This window comes from Ictalurus punctatus, chromosome 9 (assembly GCF_001660625.3).
Source record: "Ictalurus punctatus breed USDA103 chromosome 9, Coco_2.0, whole genome shotgun sequence".
In the NCBI taxonomy this organism is placed as follows: Eukaryota; Metazoa; Chordata; class Actinopteri; order Siluriformes; family Ictaluridae; genus Ictalurus; species Ictalurus punctatus.
In genome coordinates this window covers 3,467,215-3,492,607 of record NC_030424.2, presented here as the reverse complement: position 1 = coordinate 3,492,607, position 25,393 = coordinate 3,467,215, and the positions used below count along the sequence as shown (strand labels likewise).

Sequence of the window (25,393 nt, the reverse complement as noted above, 5' to 3'; positions counted from 1 at the left end):
AATAAAATAAATCACACGTCTAAGAATTTTATTTCAGACTCTGAAAGTAATTGTTCCTGACTGTGTTGCTGTATTTGCATGCTTAATTATTGCTGAATTGAATAAAATCAAGCATTAAAACGCATTAGCACTTATGTGAGAGCCGTTTGAGAATCAGGGGGCGTGGTCTGAGCGACAGCGGAATTCCTTTGATCGCGCCGCTGGGGGAAGTTCCTCAACGAGCTGCTGTTCTCATGACAACGCGTCGCGTACACAGCACACAGATGGAGCAGAGTCGCAAAACTTCCTCCAGCCTTCACCATCACATTCAGTAACTTTTACACACACACACACACACACACACACACACACACACACCCACGTGTGTCATGGCCGCGTGTTTAGTGCCAGACTTCCCAGCTGTGAACATTGCACTGGAACATCTGGGCGAATTAGGTAAGATCATTAATAATAAATTAATTAATTAATAATTATTTACACTTATGCTTACACTGCTGTGAGTCAATAACATCAAGGAAGTCATTTAAGGTTCACTGCATGTAAAATTTCAGCTTTAAAATTGAGACAATGTGTTTGCTCATTATTAGTGTAGTGCTGCTTCAAGACAAATAAAAGAAGAAAAGATCAAATGCACTGAACATCTGCTCACGTTTGAAAAATAATTATGCAAGTGACGATCACTATATAAGGCCTATGTGAAAAAATAATCGTGTAAAAAATAATTTTTTAAAAATCACACCAAAAAAAGCACTAAATGTGAAAAAGTGTGAACGTAAAATCTGTAGAAATCACGTGAAAACAATTGTATATAAACATGTATAAAATTAATGTAAAAAAAAAAAAAAAGTGTGAAATCATTATGTGGAAAAACAACATGAATAAATAAAATTGTTGTACATCAAAAATCACCTGTGAAAATTAAAAATACATGACAAATTAACTTAAACTTAATAAACTGTGTGTGTGTGTGTGGGGGGGGGGGGGTATGTCGAGGAAAAAAACATGCCCTACATGTTTTTAAAAAAATAAATAAATAAAAAAATAAAAACAACAACGTGTAACAATCACGTGTGAAAGTTTACAAATTATGGCCTACATGCACAAAAAACAAAGAAAATGAAAAATGAATAAAGTGTAAAAAAAAAAAAAAAAAAAAAAAAAAACACACATGAAAATGCAACATCTAAAAACACAACATGCAAATATATGAAAACCACATGTTTAAATTTCACGCGCGAAGTTCACGTGACTTTTCTGTAAACCCCACTAACACAAAAAAAGCCTGTAATATTGAAGTGAAACCACCAAATTAGTCTCAGCCTAGAGGAGAACATCCACCAACAGAGGGGATTAGTTAGAGAGAGAAAGAAAAGAAAAGAAAACACCACAAAAACATCCAAGAGGCCAAGAGTATCTCTGAAGGAGCTGGAGACAGGACTGTTTGCCAGAGTCTCCCTGGTGGTCTAGAGGCTAGGATTCAGTGTGATCTGGCCCGGGTTCGATGATTCTTTCAGAAGAATTGGGATACTGATCGGAAGTTCATGAATTCAAATCCCAGGAACAGCAAGATAGCTCTGTTGGCCGCTGAAATGTGTCGCTTGTATAGGTTTATGATGTGAGCTGACTCCATTCTGGCAAGCTCTCTATGAAGCTACTCAAATCTACATCGGTGACTTCTCGTTTATTGTATGACAGAGCAGTGATTCGAAAGGTGTTTCAAACAGACTACACGCTGAGAGCACCATACATAAATAGGCAACATGATGCATGGTGTTTGGTCTTTTGAACATTTATGAGTGAAAAACCCATAAACCTAGAAAGAAACTGAGTCTTTATTGATAACTATAATATCTAGATTGTGCATGTACATGGATCACTGACAATCAACAACAGGTAAATCAAACACCTACTTATGAGAAGCAATGCCTTGTTGTTTGGTGTTGAATGGGGTCCACTGAATGCTGCTCCAAAACACCTCGCCATGCTCCAAACACTGCTCCAAACACTGCTCCAAACACCTCTTCAAAATGGCAGCAATGCAATCAATTCTCCATCTAGATAGCTATATCTATACTTATATATGCTAAACCAGGAAGTTAACAGGAAGTTGTAAGTCTGCAAGGAAATTCTTCAGGCGACCTCTGCTGGCGTGGAGGTGTAATGTCCTGGGTGAGTGTAATATAATCCAAATGAATTCCACTTCTGATCATCTGAAAGATGAATTTATCCTTCTGCATATTAACTTGCGTTCCTTTCTGTTCAAGCAGTTCCTATCTTCATTAATCTAAACAGTTTAAAGACAGACAAAAAAAACATAATAGTGTGTTTTATGAGAGTACAATACAACAGTACATCCATATAATGCAGAAATGTCACAGGATTTCCCTCAGTCACGTAAAAACAACAAGCATACTTCTTTGTTTTGACAAAAATGCATGTGTGATGTCACAGCCCTGATGCAGATGTCTATCTGCTAGATGTCTCACTTTTGAACGAGTCTCTGTCTCGCCGATGCTAATCTCGTGCACACAGTCAGGTCCGGGATCATGTGTCACACGGCATTAAAATTCTGAGCATATTTGCGTTCCAGAAACTCATTTTCACCTGAATTGCTTGAGGCTTATCTGAGCTGATGGTGTGTTTGTTTGTACCTTTTAGATAAGCAGCTGAGAGCAGAGGGAGTGTCGTTCAGTCAAGAAGCCAGCCATCACCTGAGCAAGATAGCAGATGCCATTAAAGAACTGGTAAAACAAATAATTAATTAAATAAATGAATGCACAAATGAATGAACATCATCACCTTGTTCTCAGTGTGACTGCTTTGTCATCGAACGTCTGGTCATGAAACCTTCATTAGTGAAACCTGGAGAAAAGATTCAGCGAAATCCAATAATGTGTAGGTTCAAATGGGTCTGTGTCCCTTTAATGGGAGCAAGAAATTGACAAGTAAATAGCTGTACTGTATATTTTTGTGTTCTTATAGGCCATGATTAAAGGGATAGTTCAACTACAAAGTACACAATTTCCTCTTTACATCAAATGTACTCGAGATGTAAAAGATGTATCCGGTGTCTGAAGTTAGCTTCTTTAGTTTTTCCCTGGATCTAACAAGTAATGCAAGCTTATGGCTACCAGTTTAGCATCCTCTCAATCATCACGTCGTGCCTCCTTAGTGTTTCAGACAGACCATATCACCCACTGTTTCCTATAAACATGAACAAAACGTTGTTGCAGAGATAAAAAAACAGTCTAATCCAAGGCACTAGAAAAGGGCCGTGGCCTAAAGTTTGAAGGCTGGAATGTACCTAATAAGTAATTCAGATCAAATTCTTATCGAAGTTCGTATTTCATGTGTAGAAGTCCATTTCGCACGACGCTATTAACTTCCACTTCTTTGTTCACAAACCTAAAGAAGCAAACTTCAGTCGCTAAACGTGTCTCTACTGATTGACTCGCTTTAATTAACGTCAGCTTAATCGTTCAGGAGGCATCCAGGAAAGCCGTGCATGAGGAACTCGAGGTGGAAACGATCGAAACGGGAAAACTGCGCCATCAGCTCCTGAGCCAGCACGATGATATCCTTGCTGAAATATCAGGTAAACATGCGGGATCGGAACGTCGTCTCGATCGAATAGTTATCCGCGTGGATGACATTGTGTGTACTGTGTGTACCGAGATCAAGTCCCCTGTGTGCTTTACAAACAAATAAAACTAGGCGGGTTTGTCGATTTCTAGCCGCCGTGGCCGCTGCTAGAGATGCGAACGCGGCCGAGATGAATCAGCTCCAGCTGGAGATGGCGAACGTCGTGCGGGAGATCGAGTCGATGGAGAAAAGACGGAAACTTCTGGAGGAAGAAAACGTCCTTCTTTTGTGAGGATTGTCAGCAATGACACGTTAGCATGGAATACAATTATTACTAGCAGTTACATCTCAGTGCTGTTGAATTCTCGAATCTGATTGGTCAGAAGGTTTACGGTGGATTCATTTTCTGTAACTGTAGCATTTGTCAAAACTAGCCACACTCCAGTAATGTGAATGTGACCTGTGACTAGTTTAAAGGTTATTTTTATATAATACATTCAATAAAGACAAAGAACATGCACATGGGGAGGGAAAATGGCTGCCAGTGACACAATAAGACTTAACCATGACCTTCCTGGGTGGGGTTCACTTAGAAAAAAGAGGTTCTTAGGAGTTCTTTTTAGGGGAGTTTTTGTCATTTTTGTCACCCACAAAAAAAAAAAAAAAAAAGGATTCCTTAAGGTTTTGGGTTTTTTTTTTTTTTTTGGATGGTTCTAGCTTTCTAAAGGATTTCTACTTAGAACTTGTACTAATGCATGAAAAGGGATTCCTTAGGGGTTCTCCTGGTAAAAAAAAAAGATTCAGCTTATAAAATTAATTTCTCGGGGGTTCTTTGGATGGTTAACAATTTCATTTTTTTTAAAAAAGGTTCCTTATGGGTTCCTTTGGTGGTAAATTGTTTACAACAATGGATTCCTTAAGTGTGCTTTTTTATGCTCTTATGTAGTTTATTTAAAAAAAAAAGGGGGGGGTGGTTTATAAGAGGTGTTTACAGATGATTATGTAAACAACTGGGGAAGAAAATGTTAGGGTTCATCTTCTCCAGTTTGGTAGCTGTTGTATGATAGAGAAGAACCAGTTACTGTAGTGGGTGGGAATTGGCAAGTGGCCAAATTAGGGATAAAAATTGGGGGAAATGCACACATTCCCAGATGATTATAAACGCCTTGCTTTTCAAATACATTCGCAGAAATGTAGGGTCTTCAAGTCCATCTCTATTGTCCCATCAAGTGTGTTTCAGAATTGTACAAGCAGTACAGCCAATCAGGTGCTTGTGTGCGTAACTGGAAGGTTTGTAAGTTCAAATCCCAACACAGTCAGATGTAAAGCTAAAGTCAGACCCCTGAGTAAGACCCTTAACAATCACCTGCTCGGTTGTGTACTTCGATCACTTAAGTCCGCTTCATATAAAAGTTTGTCTGCTAAACGAATAAACGTCAGTAAATATTTCCGTAGACCAGAGCACCAGCTTCTGAGCGCCAGCTACACCGAGCTCACTGAGCAGCTCAACAGCCAGCTGTCAGAGAAAGCCGATACACAGATTACGCTGAATGAAACGAGGAACGAGATCCGGTCTACGAAGGAGAAGATCGCTCGAGTGCACTCAACCAGGAAAGATCTGCAGGACAACCTGATCAGGGAGAGGAAGCAGTTTGAAGAAACAAAGAAAATGCTCGAGAAAGAGGTACTAAAAAGGGTATTCTGATTAGTCAGAAGGTGTTGATTCATTTTCTATAACAGCAGCTATTTTTTTTTGTTTGTTTGTTTGTTTTGTAGATTGACGAGACGATGAACGCCATTCAGGAGCAGACGAAGACGAACGCTGAGCTGCACAAAGAGCTGAACATGGCTTTAGCTGAGCTCGTGAAGAAAGAGGAGAACGTTGACGAGCTTTCAAATGTAACCTCCTGTTCTACTAAATCTCAGTGCAATATGCAATTTAAGCACGTTTCCACTACCGGAACTTTTTCAGCAACCACTGCATTTAAAAACAAGCACTCAACTTTAAATGGGAAAGAAACAAATAATTGATACAAAAACAGACTAGGAGAAGATAGTGAGGGTTGAAATAAATCTAATAGGAGTTTAGAATATCGGCAGTATATTGCTGCATGATTAGTCCTCACGTTAATCACTGGTTTTATTGAACAAAATTCATTCCACACTCATTATTCATTAGAGCGTAGAATAGCACTTGATCCAGCACTTATTGTTTTGCATGTTATAGTTATATGAAAACACAAGGTACTAAATCCAGGTTAAATCCACTTAAATCCAAGGTTAGAATCTTGTATAACTGCCTCTGTTTTAGAAAAAAAGTCTTTATTTACACCTGAGTTTTGAATACTGATGTGCCCAATTTCGGTATTAAATCTTCCCTGCATGTGGAACTCTCAAATTGTCATTTCTTTTAAATATGGACAACCCAAATATCTTTTCTCTGTTATATCATAGCATTCCTGTTGACGTTTATTTTAAGCGGCTGGAAATCAGATCTTCCTTCCAGCTGAGTAAAGCTCAGTCGGTGCCCTCTTTAGGGAGCTATTCATTATGTTTCAAGTGTTCTAATTAAACCTTACTTGTGTTTTTAGCAAATCTCACTGTTGGAGAGAAGTACGGTCAGACTGAAGACATCACAACGGAAACACGCAGAACAGATCGAGGACAAGATCGAAAAATCAGACGAGCTCACAAAGCAGAAGTAAGCTAGTTAATGTAGCTTCAACTTTGATTCCTTGCTGTTTAATTAATGTTTTTTTGTTTTTTTTTTAACGACCTGACTTTTTGCCTTATTGACAGAAAGCTCCGTGAGAAAGAGCTACGAGAGCTGAGAGAGGAATTGAACCTGCAGCTGCTCAAGCTTCAGGAGAACATCGGAACGGTAAGAAATGTGCTGAGCAAACTTTTAAAACATCCCCCCCCAACTCCAGAAAAGAATCAAAGCACTAAATCCTGTCTCTCAGATGTGAGCTTTAAGGCATCGATTTGCCGCCTGGGCTAGATCTCGCTGAGCCGAGTCTTCACACTGAGCTTTTGAAAAACAAACCTTCAAAGGTGCGTCGTGTAGAGATGACCTTTAGCAGAGAAGAGGATCGGACCGGACTCAGATCCGCTACGGCTCACACCGAGTGAATGGATGCCTGAGCTGGTTAAAGGATAACCGCGGCAAATTGGACTCGGATAAACCTTCTGACGATCTGTTCAGATCAAGATTAGCCGGTTTGATATTTTTGTTCAAAGTAGAACTGGATTAACAATTTGTTCCCAAGATGAAGCTGAAACATACGTTTGAAAAGCCATGTTTAAGAGGTTGATGTGTGAATTGCTGTTATCGTTGATTATTTTCTAATATCAGGACGTCACAAAGTGATAACACAGCGATAACGACAACACATTGTACTTTTTATCCATTTATTGTTCTGTTTAAATATCGAGGAACGTCTGTGAAACAAGTTATTTCATTATTCTCTCCTGAAGACTTGTTGAAGATTTATTATTAATAAATTTGGGTTAAAGGGTTGGGTGGTTTTTTTTTTCAGGTGGAACGAGAGATAGAAGAAGAACAGAAGGAGAACAGCGTTCGTCTCGAGGCCATCTCTAAGCTTTCATCCGTCTTCAGAGCTCAGAGGAAAAAGGAAGACGACGCTTTGGCGGATCAGAGCAACCTGAGCAGAGAGTAAATATCATTTCACAAGTTTCACACTTCATACACGTGCTTATCTAATTCAATTCATGAACTTTACACCACAGCGATGTAGAGTTCTGGATTCTGATTGGTCAGAAGGTGTTGAAGAATTTTCTAGAACAGCAGCTCTCTCTGATCGTAGCGCAGCTGCAAATCACAGCTTTATTTATAATTAACGCGCTCGTTCTAATACGTTATCATTTCTATAGCAACACCTCGTTCACAGGGACGTGTTAAAAAAAACGTGTAATCGTGTATTCATGGAAGGAGTCTCCAGTGTCAGCGCTTTGTAACAGTCAGAGGTAAAGACGTGGTATTCTTTATTTAAGTTTCCCGACATCTTCAAGACAGAGGAGGTTACTCTTTGCGGTTTCTAAGTAGCGTGTAAAAGAGAAAGAGGTAAGTGGTAGAAGAGGAATGAAAGAGATGCAGGCTTTCAGACTTTCCAGCCCATTTTTCCTTTTATTTTCTTTCAGACTGGAGAAATCGAAGCAGAGGCTGGATGAGCGCTTCGCCTCGATCGGCAAATATAAACTTCAAATCATAGAGATGGAGGAAGAGATGAAAGAGCTTCATGAAGCCAACAAGTACGACTCGGTTCAGTAGCTTTATGTACAGTACGCTCTTGTGTACGGTATCACATGGTGATTCTTGGCCAGCTCCGATGTGAGCACATATCTCTTCCTGTTTTCACAATCAGCTAATATTATAATAAAGTTGTATATTACTTCACACTGCTAGTGACATTTTAGTAGGTTTAGTGGTTGGTGCTAAATGGTATTGCAGATAATTAGTTATACAGAGTCTTTTTTGTATTAATTTACCAACATATCTGTGGGAAATGTTGTTATTCTTGATGTTTCTGTCTCATTTCCAGTACGGTGGAACTCTCAGAAGTAAGCATTTGATTACTTGAAGTAATTACAGTGTCATTTTAGTCATACAGTCTCTTTTTTTCAGCAATTTACCAACACATCTGAGAGAAATGTTGATATTTGGAATGTTTCTGTCTCATTTCCGGGATGGTAGAACCCTCAAAGTTAGTATTTGATGCTAAGTGTAATTATAGTGTAATTTTAGTCATACAGTGTCTTTTTTTTTCAGCAATTTACCAACACATCTGAGGGAAATGTTGATATTTGGAATGTTTCTGTCTCATTTCCGGGATGGTAGAACCCTCAGAAGTTAGCATTTGATGCTAAGTGTAATTATAGTGTAATTTTAGTCATACAGTGTCTTTTTTTCAACAATTTACCAACACATCTGAGAGAAATGTTGATATTTGGAATGTTTCTGTCTCATTTCTGGGATGGTAGAACCCTCAGAAGTTAGCATTTGATGCTAAGTGTAATTATAGTGTAATTTTAGTCATACAGTGTCTTTTTTTTTCAGCAATTTACCAACACATCTGAGAGAAATGTTGATATTTGGAATGTTTCTGTCTCATTTCCGGGATGGTAGAACCCTCAGAAGTTAGCATTTGATGCTAAGTGTAATTATAGTGTAATTTTAGTCATACAGTGTCTTTTTTTTTCAGCAATTTACCAACACATCTGAGAGAAATGTTGATATTTGGAATGTTTCTGTCTCATTTCCGGGATGGTAGAACCCTCAGAAGTTAGCATTTGATGCTAAGTGTAATTATAGTGTAATTTTAGTCATACAGTGTCTTTTTTTCAGCAATTTACCAACACATCTGAGAGAAATGTTGATATTTGGAATGTTTCTGTCTCATTTCTGGGATAGTAGAACCCTCAAAGTTAGCATTTGATGCTAACTGTAATTATAATGTCATTTTAGTCATACAGTGTCTTTTTCCAGCAATGTACCAACACATCTGAGGGAAATGTTAATATTTGTAGTTTCTGTCTCATTTGCAGTTACCATGCCTTTACACAGTTTATATAATAGATGTCAAAGCTATGTACTAGCTAGCTAAACCATTAACCTTGTTCCAAGTCAAACAGCAACAAAATTCTCACAACGACCAATACATAAGCTCTTGCTGTGTTTGACTTCCCATGTTGAAAGTGCATACAGTGTGTGATAGGTTAGTAGAGACATAAATAAAGATGGGTGTAAATGCAGTAATGGTAGTCAGTGGTGATATTGATGGATCTTGAACATTATTTTTGGTTTTGTTTCTCTCAGAATCAGTGTGCAGATGTTTCAGCAGAACCTGGTGGTGCTCGAGGGGCAGCTGGCCAAAGTGAAGAAGAACAGGTTCATCTTAATTTAATCACTGATCAATGAAAGCCTCCAGAAACAGAATGTATTAATGTTTTATTTTATTTATTTCAGGGCAGCGTTTGAGGTCGAGAGAGAAGAACTCTGTCTGCAGATGGAAACTCTTAAAGAGCAGCACGAAGACAATGTGAGAAAACTCTGTTCAGCCATCTCGTTAGACAAGACAACATACAGCGAGTTAGCTGAGGAGGTTAGCAACTGGCATTAAAGGAATATGTTATTATTTTTTGGAGTGTGTGTGTGTGTGCGTGTCTGCGTGAGATTACCATGAGCAATCATTTCAGCACATTTTTCCCTGCAGTGACAAAAGAACAGAAAACTTTTTACAGAAAACTCAGTTATAATAGAAGTCTAAGGGCAGTTGTTGAATTTTGACAAAAACTATTCAAATAACACTGGCTATTTTACAATTTCCTCGTTTTGTTGTACCATCACGTATTCTTCCCTCTGAAAAGATTGTCCTACTTCCAAAAAGACCAATTTTACAGACTTAGAGCTTCATTTATTAACAGCTGATGAAGATTCCATGATAGCTTTCTAAAATATGTGTTTTACATAAAAGCTTCTTGTTCAACATCTGCCCTTAGACTTCTATTATAACCATGCTTACTGTAAAAAATAAATAAATAAATAAAATAAAAATAAAAAATTGTTGGTTCTTTTTCTCAGAGCAGGGAAACGTGTCGAAATTCTTGTCCATGGTAATCACACACACACACAGTAGTTCGAGATCATATTGAACATTTCTGTAGTACTCCTTTAATCATATTTATTGTGTTTTGTAGAAGAAGAAACTCAAAGAACACGAAGTCATGAGCTATTTAATCGAGGAACTAACACACCGGATCTCCAGAGCGGAACAGGAGCGTAAACAGATGGAAATCAAGTACAATGATGAAATACAGCAACTCAACGTAAGACACATCTTATGTGTTGTGCAAAAGTTTTGGTGCCCTAATTTTGATACTCAGTAATGTTCAATCTCATTATTTCTGAAGGCATCTTCTTGTTACAGGATTTCTTCAGATGTCTCTAAGACTCCTGCACAGTAGTGTAAAAATATCACAAACTTATTATGTAAAATTTGTATCTCTTCCAATTGCTTTAAATTTTAACCCTTTAAACTCCCAAGAGCTCTATAATGTTCCTATTCGGGGTTTTTTTTTTTATGTGTAGGAAATTATTGAAGCTTCTTAACCCCTGGCTTATTATTCATTTTAAAGGACATTATTCGATATATCCAGTAAAATATCAAAGGCACGTTCGTCAAAAATCAAAGGCAAATTTATTTATATGGTGAGGAATGACAAACAGTGTCAAATTATAAATGCTGTGCTGCGGCTCACGATTGTTCAAGATGTGGAACATGCAAATTTATGCAAATGTATTCAAATGCACCGCATTGAATATCAATGGTTATACCTACTGGATCTTCAGAAGACCCTTACACACTTATACACACACACCTAAATAAAGCATGCGCTTTATGTTTTTCTGAAAGGTGGAGGCTGAGTCAATCTCTCGAGCTCGACTGGATGAAGAAAAGGAGCTGAAGGATCAGGAGACGGTGCTGTCAAAGGCCGAGGCTCGGTTTGACGCTGATCAATCTCGACATCGAACCCTCAAACAACAAACAACCGGTACACACACACATGCACACACCTCACGTTAATACAGCCGGCTCCAAATATCAGAATTGTCATATAGCAAAGACTTCAAAAACCACTTTTGTTGACAAAAAATAGAAAGATAGCACATAACACACAGTGAAGTGTCCTGTGTAGTCATTGATATGGTGCAGATTTCTGTGTTTATAGAACATTTATGGAAGGAGTCTCCAGGGGCAGCACTTTGTAACAGTCAGAGGTAAAGCTGTAGCTTGGTAAAGTCTTGGAAGTTCCACGTTAAAACTTGAAACTAGGAATTGGGGCGGGGGTGGGTGGGGGAATAATTCCATCGGAAATATTGAAAAAAAAGCCACAGCAAAATTGAGCGTTTTTGGTCGCACCAATCACAAAAAACTCTGCGAAATCCTGTACAGATTGATTCGGATTTTGTAATGAAGTAAAAACCGGTAACGCAGTCTGACTTTTGGAATTCAGCTGCATTTCAGAACTCCACAAATACCTAATAGGATCATCGTCTTTACTGCTCTCTCAATGTTTTATTTCCTTCTTACTTATTAGAGCTGAAGGCCAGAAAATATCATCTGGAGCTTTCGATACAAGAGGTGAAAGAGCGAACAGCAGCGATGCTACAGCCAAAGGTAAAACAGAGAGACTGTTACTGTACCTAAAATCAAATCACCTCAACATATCATAACTGATCTGTGTATAGTTGGATTTAATGTTGTGGATTGTTCATGAAACAGTTCCTGTCATCACTTCCGTTACGGCAGCTATAAACAATCGTTCCCTCACTTTTTTCCCCCTTGTTTCACTGTCCAAGTTGAAAAAAATTAAAAAACCCAACTTGTTACACGTTACTGAGAAACAAACTCCTCGGTCCTGAAGATATCAGAAAACTTACAGCTTTACCTCTGACGGTTACAAAGTGCTGACGTTGGAGACTCCTTCCATTCATGTTACATAAATTACAGAAAATATCACCAAAAAAAAAAAATCAGAATTTTTTCATTTTTACAGCAACTATACGGTGTTTCCTAATAAACAAATTGACATTAGCGTCGTTTATGTCTATAATATCGTCGCAGGAAGATCTGAAGAAGGATCTGCAGACTTTACGTGGGAACCACATGGAGCTCCTGCGCTCTCACGCCCAGCAGATCAGCGCCACAGAGAGGAGCGTTTATGAGAACGGACTGATGCTGGAGCAAGCGAACATGGAAAACAGTCGCCTACATCTGGTGGGTCAGTCGGTAATTAGCCGCTCTTTACATTAAACGCTGTCGGATCACTTACAGCAAGTCTGATGAACAATAACGGCGGTTATGGTTGCAGCGTATTGAACAAATGAAGGAGGACATCATTAACGCAAGGAAAGAGAAAGAGAAGCACACACAGGAAACGGGCTGGATGAAAGAGGAAGTGCAGTGCATCTACAGTGAGTCTACGTGATTTGTTCCATTTTACTGTGTTTGCGTGTATACAGTATGTCAATTTTTACTCGCAATCTCCGTCTCTTATTTCTACAGGAAGTTTAGTGGAAGCCTGGATCAGAGATAAACTGGCTACAGAGGTACATTTCCTACAGCAGCACGTCGCGAGGTGTTTAATTCCTCTTACACAACAGCAACTTGCTAACGATTACATTTAATTTATTATAGAACATCATTTTTATCTGTTTATAGTTATTTAACACAACTCTACATTAAAGCAGCTGCAAACACTCGTTCCCTCACCAGCCTCTCTTTTTTACCTCATAGTAACAAAGTGCTGACACTGGAGAGTCCTTTCATAAAAATGTTCACAAATTACTCAACATCTATGGGTATCTGATGGATCAGATTTGAATTAGAATTAAACACCACTGTGGGATAAGAATTGCAGCATTTGATAAATATATTTGTACAATACATTTGTTACACGTGTGTGTGTGCACACGAGTTATAAAAATTAAATAAAAAAAAAAACACAAATGAAATAATAATCCTCCCTCATACTGTAGGAATCTGCAGAAAAAGACCAGAAGGTTTTGGAAGCCATGCAGACGTTCATGCTGCAGGTCCAGGAAAGGAAGCAGCACATTGGAAGCATCAACGGCAGGCTGGAGGCGGAGCTAAAGGCCATGAGCACACTGCTATAAATGACTAAACCTAAACAGAAACCAATGTAAAGGAAATCAAACAGATTTCAAAAGAATGTTAATGTCTTTGTTGCACTTACATTTCACCTCACTGACAGCAGAGAGCTCTAAAAACTAACTTTAAAGTCGCTAAAAACTTTTTTCCCCCGCTCCGTAACAGGACAAGCTGAAAGAGAAAATATAAGCAGTAACAGAAGGCAATATATTTGCTGAATGTTCCACAGAACAACTATGAACGTAACTATAAATGGATAAAACTTGCAATTGTCAGCAAATTGCTGTGGTGTAAAAGGAATAAAGCACCTTGTGACGATCGTGATGTTTATTTATGAAACATGAGAAAAACGGAAACAGTCATATCTTACTGATGACGTGTAAAACTCACTAATAGTGCTGTATATATATATATTTTTTTTTTATCCATTTAATACTGCACCATTAACCAGTATGAACTGTTTCTTTTCTGAACGGTTACATGCAAGATTCAGAGACATTTATTTCTCAACCAGACCCAAAATGCTGGTCTTCATTTTTATATTTATATATCCTAAACATGCTACAAAGAAATGTCTACATATATAGATATAGAGATAGAGATATCTCTCACATATACATCAGGTGATATCCACCATTTACCCAGCAAACACATTTGTAATTCTCAAGTTTGGCACAGAGTAGTTTGCAATAAGAGTCAAATAACAGGATAAATAATGAGTATATTTCACAGACCAGCTGCAATAAAGACAACAGAGAGACAGTGGGGAAAGGAGAGAAGAAAGAAAAAGAAAAAAAAAAAAACCAACAACACACATCCATCAGTACAACTGTACATATTTACAAAAGTAAGAAAAGGTACCTTTCGGTTATAATTTACAGCTCAGACGCAAAGCATCGCGGAAACAAGGACTGAGATAGTTATGGCTCATGACTGATTGTGTTTTTTATTATCTCCAGCATCGGTGCGCTTTAAAGTCCAAATTGTTCTGATAAAACGTGCAAGCACTGATTTAAAGTATTCCTGCCATTTCTTTTAAACCATTTACAGTCTCGATGAATTATTCTTCAATGAGCAGTAAAACTAAAACGTGCGTTTAATTTCACTGAGAAAAAAAAAAAAAAAATCATCCAAACCTCATTAAGCTCCGTAATGTCATTTCTAAATAAACGCTTATTTAAAATAGCGGCGAAATTCCAGATTGATCATTTTGCTCATTTGAATTCAACGTGCATCTTTTTGATCACTTCCTGCGAGGTGGACTAGAGGCACACGAAGGATTTTAAGCGAGACATACTTCCTTTTCAACATTAACCTCGTAGCTTGTGTATTGATAAGGTAATAACACACACACACACACACACACTTCAGTGCCTTAGTGTCCGTTTCCTCCTTCCGATAAAATGCGGTTGGGTTCGGTGAATCGGGCTGTGAGTAAATAAAAGAGTGCGGGTCCAGGCACGAGGGCCAACAGCGGCAAATCCTGCCCGAGTTTATCCAATCGGGAGATGGAGATGATGCCATAAGCGTGGAGTAGCCAATGGCTGAACAGCACCACCAGACGCTTCTTTTTGGCCACGAGGTTCTTAAAGGACTGCAGTGTGTGAGAGAGAGAGAGAGAGAGAGAGAGTGAGCAAGAGAGAAACAGAGAGAGAGAGAGACAGAGAGAAAGAGACTCAAGTGAATGGACAAACAACTAAATAAATAAAATTATACATATTTTTTAATTGTTAAACCTAATGCATATACTGGTGTCAAAATTATTATTCAAATGTTAAGTTTATTTTATATAAAGACATTTTTTAACGACATATCAATAAACAAATATGTAACTGAGGGGAAAATTAATCATTTAAATGATTAAAAATAGTACAGTGCAGCATTATTTATTTAATAAAGGCACTACTAACACAACCCTAAAGAACAGAAGTCTCAGTTTCACTGAAAAACATTCATTAAATGAAAAAATAAATAAATAAAATTCTGACTAGCAGAGTTTATAAAGAAAATCATAGAATAAAGTAGAGATGACTGGCATTCAGGCTTTAAAACAATCCTCATATTATATATTATATATTATATATACATATTTTAATTGATCTAATTCCTGAAATAAACTTGCATCGACTAAGAAATGCAAAATCATGTGAAGAAGAAATATTAAATAAATCAAATATTGGATAAATAAATCAAAACAAATACAAGTTAAAGTTCACACAGTTTTATAGACTGGTTCAAATCCAATTTAAATATAAATCTTCGAGGTCATAATGTCAGCTGTAGTGCGTGTGTGTGTGTTTGAGGGTTCACCTGGATCTCCGAAGCAGACATGTACACAGCCAGCGTGACCAGCGACAGGACCAGAATGATGTAGGGAAACGCATAATCTGTTCTCACACACACACACACACACACACACACACACACACACACACACCCCAACTTTTACTCATGACTCATTTCCAATACTCATTGCTCATGTTCTGAGTCAGTGGGGGCGGAGCTTAACTTATACCCAGTCAGCTACATTCCAAAATTAATGAGATGACATCATTGCATATATTTTTTGGCTCAGAACACCATATTGCAAAGTTAGCCAGGTACAACGTTGGGCTAAGTGCATAGCTTAGCAGCTAGCGAATGTAGCGTGGCTAATATTGATCAAGTCAAATCTTAGAGTGAAATACAAGCTAAAATGTAAAGCTATGTAATTATTTTAAGCAGAACGTCAAGCCGAGGGGGGACAGAGAAAAAGGGACTGGTGGTCGAGTCACATGATCACACAGGAAAACCTGTCTAACGTCTATATTGTAAAAAATATAGTTTATCTATTGTTTTATAATGCAAGCAGCATCTGGGTAACAATGCCTTCTGGGTAATTTCTGCCCCTCGATTCTACAGTGATGTTGCCTCGATCCTCTCGATCTAACAATCATTTAAATACGCTCAGGGTGATTCGGTAATGAAACAGTGCTTCATGGTGAAGTGTAGAGGAAGCATGTACGAGCGGGCGTGGTGGTGGTGTTAAACACTCACACAGGAGTCCTCCTCCGACCGCCTGCAGCACGGTGAGGATGGGGAAGAAGTACAGCGCGGCGTAGATGCTTTTGAAGCGATCAGTCTTCCCCAAACCGCACGCAATCTTCTTCACCAGCAGCGGCCGCAGCATCATCATGAACACCAGGCAGAAAGCGTAGTAGATCAGCACGATGGTGTAGCTGCAAAACATACACACAATACAATACAATTAACACCCTAACGTTGATTATTTTCCTATAACAGGACATCCCCAGGTGTTTTATTCCTCTTATACAACAGCAATTTGACAAAGCTTACCATTTTTATTAGTTAAAGTACACATCGTACCTTTTCTCCATTTATTTTTTTACACACCTCTGTGAATGAATGAGTTAGTTTCTGTTTACACTTTCCTGATTTGATAGCAAATATCTCCAAGTTAATACGACAAAAAAATGTTTTTAACGGCAAGTTACAACAAAGCGCTGACACCAGAGACTCCTTCCGTAAACGTTTAATAAACGTCTTCTTACAGATCGACAATTGCACGCACGTTTTATGTGGACGCTGTACACGTCCCTGTAAATGAGCTGTTATTATAGAAACGATAATGTATTAGAACGAGCGTGTTCATTTGAAATAAACCTGTGATTTGCAGCTGTGACTTCCTGTCAGAGCTGCTCTTCTAGAAAATGAATCAACACCTTCTGACCAATCACAATCCAGAATTCAGCGCACTCACAAACTCACGCACTCACAGGGGGAAGACGGCCTCCTGGGTGCAGTGTAGTGTGGTGATGTAGTCGGGACTCGGGTTGTACAGCATGGTGTACCAGTCGGAGAGCATCTGGACCCCGCAGGAATGGATGGTCAGCTGGCCCACCGGCTCGTTCAGCAGCAGTGTGATCACTGCCGCCACGCCGCACTCACAAAGAGCAGTCACGTGCTGCAGCACCGCGCTCGAACTGCGCACAACAACAACAACGATATCAGCTTTACAGAACACACAATCCATCTAATACAAACGTTTAATTATGCTTTTAATTCTATTATTATAATCTCATCATCTTTTTGTCTCCACTTATTTCCAGTTTCTCCCCTGTATAAGCCTTACACCCAATTTTACTATATAAATATCAGCAGTAAGAGTAGTCAATATGCCATAAACATTGTATATTGTTCTGGTTACATCTGTTATAGTTCACTTAATAAACTTCAAAGGAATAAAATGATTCATAAAATGAACTAATACTTTTAAAAATGACACCACAAATGCAGCATGAATTATTATTATTAGTAGTAGTAGTATTTTTTAATCAGTATATTCTCCTATTTGGATTTTAATTTGTTTTCCTCTTTTCACTTTTTACAATTACTTTTTTTTTTTTTTTTTTTTTTTTTTTTTTAATGAGCATCGTAGAACAGATTACTATGCCGGACTTCCACAAAAAGTGATTACTTTTTAAAAAAAATAATTATTCTTAAAAAATTCTGAAACAAGTCATTAAATGTCAAATTTGAATAATAATTTTTAAAGCATGATTATTCTCTTTTGTTTTGATTATTATTGGTATAAATTTCTATCCACAGGTTTAAAATACAAATACATAGAAAGAAAAACCATCTACACAGTATTATTATTATTATTATTATTATTATTATAATAATAGTCTTCACTTTTACAGTATCATGACTCGTGTAAATATGATTATGATGTGCCTCACTCACACACACACACACACACACACACACACACGTGTAAGAAAGGCTGCTGATGTTGTTTGACCTTTTCTTGCCCGAGTACCACTCGATGAAGAACCAGTGCAGGACCAGCGGCAGCATGGCCATGAAGCCCAGGTACAGCCAGTCATAACGCTCCGGAAAACCCATACACTTCTGGCAGATCTTCTCCACGTTTGCTCTCTCACCTCGGGGACACACCTGTTCATGCAGGAGGAACACGACACACAGCACAGGTAGGAGTTTATAATGTGAAAATGTGCATCGTTAAACAGTTTTTCAGTAGCGTACGCTGACTGTAATGCCCTCAGGAGATGTCCCGAGAGCTGCGATTTGATTTGTACATAGATGACGAGATGCCGCGAGACAACACGTGACCAAAAACACACCAAGAAATCACGTTTACTGTTAACCAGCCACTACTGTACAGTAAGACACGCCCAAGGGGGCGGGACATAGACATTCTAGGGAGCGCTTAATTGGACAAATGCAAGACTAGTGCAAATCGAGTCATCAAAAAATGTTCGGAAGTGACAAACTCTTCACTTCAAATCAGAATCTCTCAAACTATTTTTTTCCCTAGATATGCTGTCATATTGCAGTTTTATGTCACATGGACAGAGAAAGAAACTCAGTAATCTTACAGAGGCACCTGTTGAGCTCTCTACCTGTCAGGTGTGCCATAGTAATCAATAATAATAATAATAATAATAATAATAATAATAATATTAAATAATCACTTACCCCACATTCTCCTTCAATTGTCCCGTTGATGAGGGTTTTTCCACAGTAAAGGCCCGGGCAGGTGGAGATCATCGCCACAGCTGCATTCAAACACAACCATTTATAATCAATCAATCATCCACATCCATCGGGGAGGCTAGTCAGCTAGCATGATGGCTAACTATCTGACTAGCTAGCTAGCTAGCTAGCTAACCTGACGCACAACAGGGTTTATAAGAACCGCTGTTTATTTTATATCAAAAATAAAACTCTAAATCGACCTTTCTTCCCGCCCAGTTGTAGCAATAAACCCTAACGTTGTGTAGCTGAAATGATAAACCGTGCAATAAATTATATACGTGAATAGCTTAGACAGATATCTCAAGCTAGCCAGCTAGCTTCGTTTTATTTTCCACCTGTATCCCATGTTAGAAAAATCCCGCCCTTGCGCTGTGATTGGCTACTAATAATGGAACGCTGTCAAATTGCCCAACCAAAGAACTGCTCGTGCATCCTTTACTGCGAACAACCAATCCCAGTGCAGAAGGAGGATTTTTCGAAATACGGATGTGGAAAATGTTAACTAGGTTGCCAGCTACCTATCCCAAACGTTTTTTATTTCCCACATGAAAATACACTTCAAACCGTAGCTTGTTTTGTGGTAATTCGGGAGAATAGTTGCCATTTCAGTTTATACATACCCATTACATTAATGTAGGTCCACCGGCTGTTACACAGAAGACTGCTGAAACGATAGCTTAGCTAACTACATCTGCCCACAAGTAGCTTAGCAACGCCGCGAGCTCAAACTTGAAAGATTCACTAAAGTCTCTGGTAGCGATGTGTCGTTCACGAAAGAGTCGGCTCTTTGAACTGGTCGGCTCTTTTGAAGCTAGCATAAAGTATATGAGCCGGTTTCCACCTTTTTCATGGAAATATAAAGATTACATTAGAATTAATCAATTTAGATTTATTTTATTATTTCAGTTTTTTAAACATACATAAAAAAAGATTAAACCTCGCACCACTGCACTAAATAGTAAGGCAGAAAGTAGTGTATAATTTTAGTAGAGTAGTACGCTTCCTTGGACGTAGCCAATAAAAGCTCTGTTGTCATGGTAACACTTCTCACGTCACAGCTTTTAAGAAGAGGATATGGTTGCCATGCTGTTCCGGTTTATTCCCCTTTAAGTGAATATTGCGCTTCAAAATAACGTCTATGATGTGAGAAAAATAATATTATTTATTTGTTTGTTTGTGTTTCTTTCACATTATACATTACATTGGGTTGAATATTTTGAATAATTATTTATTATAAGTATTTATTTTATTTATGCATTATTATAATTGATTTTTTTTATTTATATGAATATCTTTTTTTCACATGTATATTAAACTCATCCGTCACTTTTAACAAAGTTTATATTTTATATAATTTTTAATTCACCCTTTAAAAATTGGGACACCTTGTTATAATAAAACTTTGGCTCAAAATTGCTCTCACATGATTATTATTAAGTAATTATTGTATTATTATTTATTTATTTTATCTCGATGTGCCGTTTTTATTTTAATCTAATTATATTTTCGACATTGTGAATTGTAAACCCGTATTATAATTTTTTTTTTTTAAATACAGAAATATTTTCATTTAGATATTTTTTCTTCTGTTTCTGGGTGACATTAAATGGCTTTTTCTTTCTTTTTAAATGGTAAATTTAAGCACAGTTAAACTCTAAACAAATATCTAATGATACCCAACTTCATCTAACCGCACAATAATTAGAGTCAATTATGTTTAATGAATTAAGAAACCCCACAATATTATGATTATGATTAAAATATAATCAATTCTGCAGCTGTACTCTGGATAGTGTTTTTATTACATCACCCCTAAACTCTGGAATAATGTAGCAGAGACATGCATTTGTTTAAATCTGGCTAATTCATGTTTATTTGGTCCTTTAACTAATTAAATATACAATTTATGTACATACAGAGTGAATAAAATATGTAGCTTATATAATTAAATACTTTAATATCCTATTGAATTTAGCATTTAACTTTTTTGTACAAAAAAAAAAAAATAAAAATAACTTAAATATATAGCACTGAGATTTCCACAAATAAAAAGTGTTATTTAACTTTGCACTGTAATAATTTGTAATAATTATTAGCACTGTTATTATAATAGTTTGGCTGTTAAATGGTTCATCAATCTGGCAACCCCGAGCAGAGTCGGAGGAGGGGTGCTGCACAATGTCCATCTCAACATGCACAAATAAGACCGTGCTTCTGCTGCTGCTTCATCAGAGCAAAGAAAAAGAAGAAAATGAGTGTGCAGAAGGAGAAGCTCTGTTTGAGAAGACCTCAGGGGTTCCTCAGGGGTGGATGTGTGGCTCGTGGATGGTTCTCATTTATTTATTTTTAATCCAGAGTCTCCTTTCTTAGGCTGAGACTCAGCACATCATTGTGAAAGGGATGAGTCCTCTCCGGCCGTGTGGCTGCTCCTCGATCGTGTCCAATGGATGTGAGTGGCAGCAACATGACCACAGCGGTGGACAACATATCGACTTCGGCTCTGATCTGGGAAACAGGGACGGCGAGTTCTCTGGCTCCTCGGATCACAGCTGTAAACAGTACATCTGGAGCAACTCCACTGGAGGTCTCGGAGGGAAGCTCAGTGCTGCGCGGCATAGCCGTGGCCGCTCAGGCTCTCCTCCTCCTGGCCATCTTTCTGCTCTCCAGCTTGGGAAACTCAGCCGTGGTGGTCGTAATCATCAAGCACCGACAGCTCAGGACGGTCACCAACGCGTTCATCATGTCCCTCTCGCTGTCCGACTTCCTCACGGCTGTGCTCTGCCTGCCTTTCTCCTTCATCATGCTGTTCAGTAAGGACGGCACGTGGATGTTCGGTGAGCGTTTCTGCATCGCCAACGGATTCTTCAACACCTGCTTCGGGATCATCTCAACCCTCACCATGACGCTCATCTCCTTCGACCGGTATTACGCTATTGTCAGGCAACCGCAGGAGAAGATCGGGAGGAAGAAGGCCATCCAGCTGCTGGTGGCTGTCTGGCTGTCAGCGGTGATCTTCTCTCTCCCGTGGTATCTCCTCGTACGCACGTCGGAACACCTCGTCATTCACAAGCGTGGATTTTACCACTGCATGTATGTTTTCCACTCGGGGACGTCCCGCATGGGCACGGTGTACAGCGTGTCCTTAATCGTCGTGTGCTACCTCCTTCCGTTTGCGCTTATGTGCTTCTGCCACTACAACATCTGCAAAACAGTGCGTCTCTCCGAGATCCGGGTGCGACCCGTCACCACGTACGCGCACCTGCTCCGGTTCTATAGCGAGATGAGAACGGCTACGACCGTGCTCATCATGATCGTTTTCATCATCTTCTGCTGGGGTCCGTACTGCCTCATGGGGATCGTCACGGCGATCGGAAACTACGCCTTCGATCCGGCCATGGACGCCGTGGCCGTGTGTATGGCGTGGGCCAACGGCGCCATCAACCCACTCATTTACGCAATGAGGAACCCCAACATCTCCATGCTGCTGGGTCGCAGCCGTGAGGAAGGATACAGGACTAGAAACGTCGCTGCGTATCTGTCTGCGCAGACTCGGACACGCAGACGAACAGCGTCACGCTCGCACGCGATACGAGAGCGCTACATAACGGGAACACGTGCTGGTGGAAACAGTCGAGTGTCGTCCTCGAGCCCGGCCAACGGTGGAGAAGTGGCCATGTGGGCGTGCAAGAACCCAGCCGTGTTTTTCTGCACAGATGCGCATGTCGACACGGCCACGGAGCTCGGACGCGAACCAAAACACGACACGGCGAATACCAGTCTCTGATTTGATATTTTGCCACAACAGCTCGTGTTAGTAGGTTTATAAACACACATGAGTAGCTGGACTGGCGTTATAAATGTCATTTGCATCAATGTTTACGTAATTTGTGCCAAACTAAGTGCCAAACTAGACACCAGGGTGCGTGCGATCGCATCCCAACACTGTGGACGAATCAAGATGGAACATTTTGGCCTACGGCGCTTTAACATGGGGGGAGACGTGGGATGGTCTTAACACTTTTTACTTCTTCTTCTTTATTTTCTTTTTTATTTACGTTTCTCTTAATTTAATGCCGCAGTCACACCTGAAATCTTGCAAGAAAAAAAATCTACTGAATGTGACCAACTTATGTAACTAAACTTAATTTAAAAAGAAAAAAAAAAACATTTTACTTGTTAAACTTCTCTGAACAAAAGCTGGTGTGACTGAGATTTAATTCAAATACTTCACTCAAAATCCACCATCAGTTTTTTTTTTACATGTCTGTTATGCAAATGAGACGTATCTATGCCTCTGTGCTGAATAAAAAATGAAGTTATGCGTCTGTGAAGGTGTAGAGAGAAATGAATTATTCGTTCAAATTGAATCCAGTCATATTAAACAGACCCGTATTTGTATTAGAGGTGCGCGGTGGCCGACAAAACCCTACTACATTTCACACTGCAGATTACGTCTTAGGAAGTGAAAATCTCATGAATATAGCCAAATATATCTTATAGTCCTAATATTATATCTGATTATTGAAATTGCTTAAATGTGTCTTATTCTATGGGTAGAGATTATTTCTTCTTTTTAGAAAGAAATGCTTGTAATGATCTGCAAATAGAATAAGACATGTTTCAAGCTTGAAATATGTTCATGTCTAGAAATGGGCGCCATCATTTAATTTTTGTTTTACTGTAAAGATTTCAACAGTTGCTCAGCTTGCGTCTAATGAGACAGAAATTTCTGTGTAAGACGGAGAATTGTGTGTGGCCATATCATATAGTGTGCACTTTAGGAATTTAAACTGTTACAGTGTTATGCCATAACAGTGTTACGCTATTGGAGTGTTACAGCGGTTATAGTGTTACACAATTACAGTGTAACACTATTACAGTGTTACATTGTTACACTATTACAGTGTTAAACTATTATGCTGTTACATTTTTACACTATGACAGTGTTACAGTGTAACACTATTACAGTGTTACAAAGTTACAGTGTAACACTATTACAGTGTTAGTGTTAAACTATTATGCTGTTACACTGTTACACTATTACAGTGTTAAACTATTATGCTGTTACATTGTTACACTATGACAGTATTACAGTGTTACATTGTTACAGTGTTAGTGTTAAATTATTATGCTGTTACATTGTTACAGTGTTACAGAGTTAAACTATTATGCTGTTACATTGTTCCAGTGTTAAACTATTATGCTGTTACAGTGTTACATTATTACAGTGTTAAACTATTATGCTGTTACATTGTTACAGTGTAACACTATGGCAGTGTTACATTATTACTGTGTTACACTATTACAGTGTTACAATGTTACAGTGTTACACTCTTACTGTTTTACGCTGTTACAGTGTTACACTATTAAAGTGTTATGGTGTTACACTATTATGCTGCTAGTGTCACAGCATTTTAGTGTTAAACCTTTACAGTGTTATAGTGTTACAGTGTTACTCTATTACAACGTTATGGCGTTAAGGCGTTATGATGTTATGATTCTCCCCGTCTCCCTTCCTCATGTGAAAAAGCGAAGATTTCCTCATTGCACTAAGAAAAAAAAGTATAAACGAGAGCTGAATTATTAGCGTATTCATATTTAATTGCATTTCTTTGATCTTTTTTTATTTGTAAGACACACACACACTTGACATAATATACAAATCATTTGCAGAGGTTTTGTGCACACAAGCATGCACGCTGATCTAAAACAGATGGACACTGCTGTTAAAAACATCATAAGGAAACTGTTTACACAATAAAGATGGCTTTTGATCCAGCAAAGTACAAACTGTGTTTATTAATCATCCATGTTCATATTTAATTTGTCGGAAACATCAAAGCATGGGCATTTTGGATAAAAAAATTCAATCAGCCAAGATATGTTTGGTGTCGAAAATTTGCGTCCTTGGCTTTCTGCTTGAGCTATGAGCTGCAAATGAAGGTTCATAGGTACACATTTATACACTTAGTGGTTCTTCAGTTGTTCCTCTGGGGGGGGGGGGGGGGGGGGGGGTTCAAAGTTAAACGAATTTAGAAGACTAAGAACTTAATTATCCAATGAACCCTTAAACAACTCTTCTTCTCTGCGAGTGCATCAAGTACCAAGAAGCTAATCATTCAAGTCCTGACAGGTTCTAGATATTAAGAAGAAAATAATGAGCAATAATTTAGAGTTTGTACCACACACTTACCCAGTTACTACACACTCAGAAAAAAGGGGTTTCTTTGGTGTTGATTAAATAATTAAGGGTTCTACCTAGAACCCGCTCTGAAAGGAATACACTTTCTTGTATGGTTCTACCTAGAACCTTTAAGAGAGGAAAATAAAGAGCAATAATTCGGAATTATTGTTATTAACTTATGTGGTATTAGTGTAACTGCACACTGATCATATCTGAGAACATTTCACTTTACAGGGCAATAATGTTAGTGGGTCCAAATAATGCTTTTATTTTAAAAAATAGCTGATTTTTTAAAAAATACAGCCAAAAACAGGAAGGATAACAAAAAAAAAACCCTGTCCTTTACATTAAAACCACTTTATTTAAAATTAAG

At 38.4% G+C, this 25,393-nt stretch overlaps 3 protein-coding genes across 7 annotated transcripts; 2 read left to right on the top strand and 1 right to left on the bottom strand.

Moving 5' to 3' along the window:
- The first annotated feature begins 311 nt into the window (after nucleotides 1-311).
- Nucleotides 312-13,593, top strand: ccdc175 (coiled-coil domain containing 175). 5 transcript variants are annotated; one of them, XM_017475678.3, is made up of 19 exons: nucleotides 312-435; nucleotides 2,659-2,744; nucleotides 3,484-3,595; nucleotides 3,735-3,870; nucleotides 5,038-5,266; nucleotides 5,359-5,481; nucleotides 6,174-6,283; nucleotides 6,382-6,463; nucleotides 7,122-7,258; nucleotides 7,744-7,854; nucleotides 9,419-9,490; nucleotides 9,569-9,704; nucleotides 10,300-10,428; nucleotides 11,016-11,154; nucleotides 11,701-11,780; nucleotides 12,228-12,392; nucleotides 12,475-12,577; nucleotides 12,669-12,741; nucleotides 13,142-13,593. In XM_017475678.3, the coding sequence occupies exons 1-19, from the start codon at nucleotides 369-371 to the stop codon at nucleotides 13,254-13,256; spliced, it is 2,205 nt and encodes a 734-aa protein (XP_017331167.1). In that variant the 5' UTR covers nucleotides 312-368; the 3' UTR covers nucleotides 13,257-13,593. The 5 variants fall into 5 exon arrangements, with proteins under 5 accessions (XP_017331167.1, XP_017331171.1, XP_053538853.1 ...); XM_017475682.3 differs by having other exon boundaries at nucleotides 12,228-12,380; nucleotides 12,669-12,712; nucleotides 13,142-13,592; XM_053682878.1 differs by having other exon boundaries at nucleotides 3,487-3,595; nucleotides 13,142-13,559.
- Nucleotides 13,594-13,977: 384 nt separating this feature from the next.
- Nucleotides 13,978-19,705, bottom strand: jkamp (jnk1/mapk8 associated membrane protein). Its single transcript, XM_017475690.3, has 7 exons — nucleotides 19,457-19,705; nucleotides 18,777-18,856; nucleotides 18,079-18,233; nucleotides 17,051-17,257; nucleotides 16,311-16,492; nucleotides 15,585-15,661; nucleotides 13,978-14,868 (listed from the first exon to the last, which is right to left on the bottom strand). Exons 1-7 carry the CDS (start codon nucleotides 19,458-19,460, stop codon nucleotides 14,650-14,652), a joined length of 924 nt encoding a protein of 307 aa, XP_017331179.1. The 5' UTR covers nucleotides 19,461-19,705; the 3' UTR covers nucleotides 13,978-14,649.
- Nucleotides 19,706-21,007: 1,302 nt separating this feature from the next.
- Nucleotides 21,008-24,818, top strand: LOC108269712 (G-protein coupled receptor 135). Its single transcript, XM_017475689.3, has one exon. The coding sequence runs from the start codon at nucleotides 21,280-21,282 to the stop codon at nucleotides 22,618-22,620; it is 1,341 nt and encodes a 446-aa protein (XP_017331178.1). The 5' UTR covers nucleotides 21,008-21,279; the 3' UTR covers nucleotides 22,621-24,818.
- The last annotated feature ends 575 nt before the right edge of the window (nucleotides 24,819-25,393 follow it).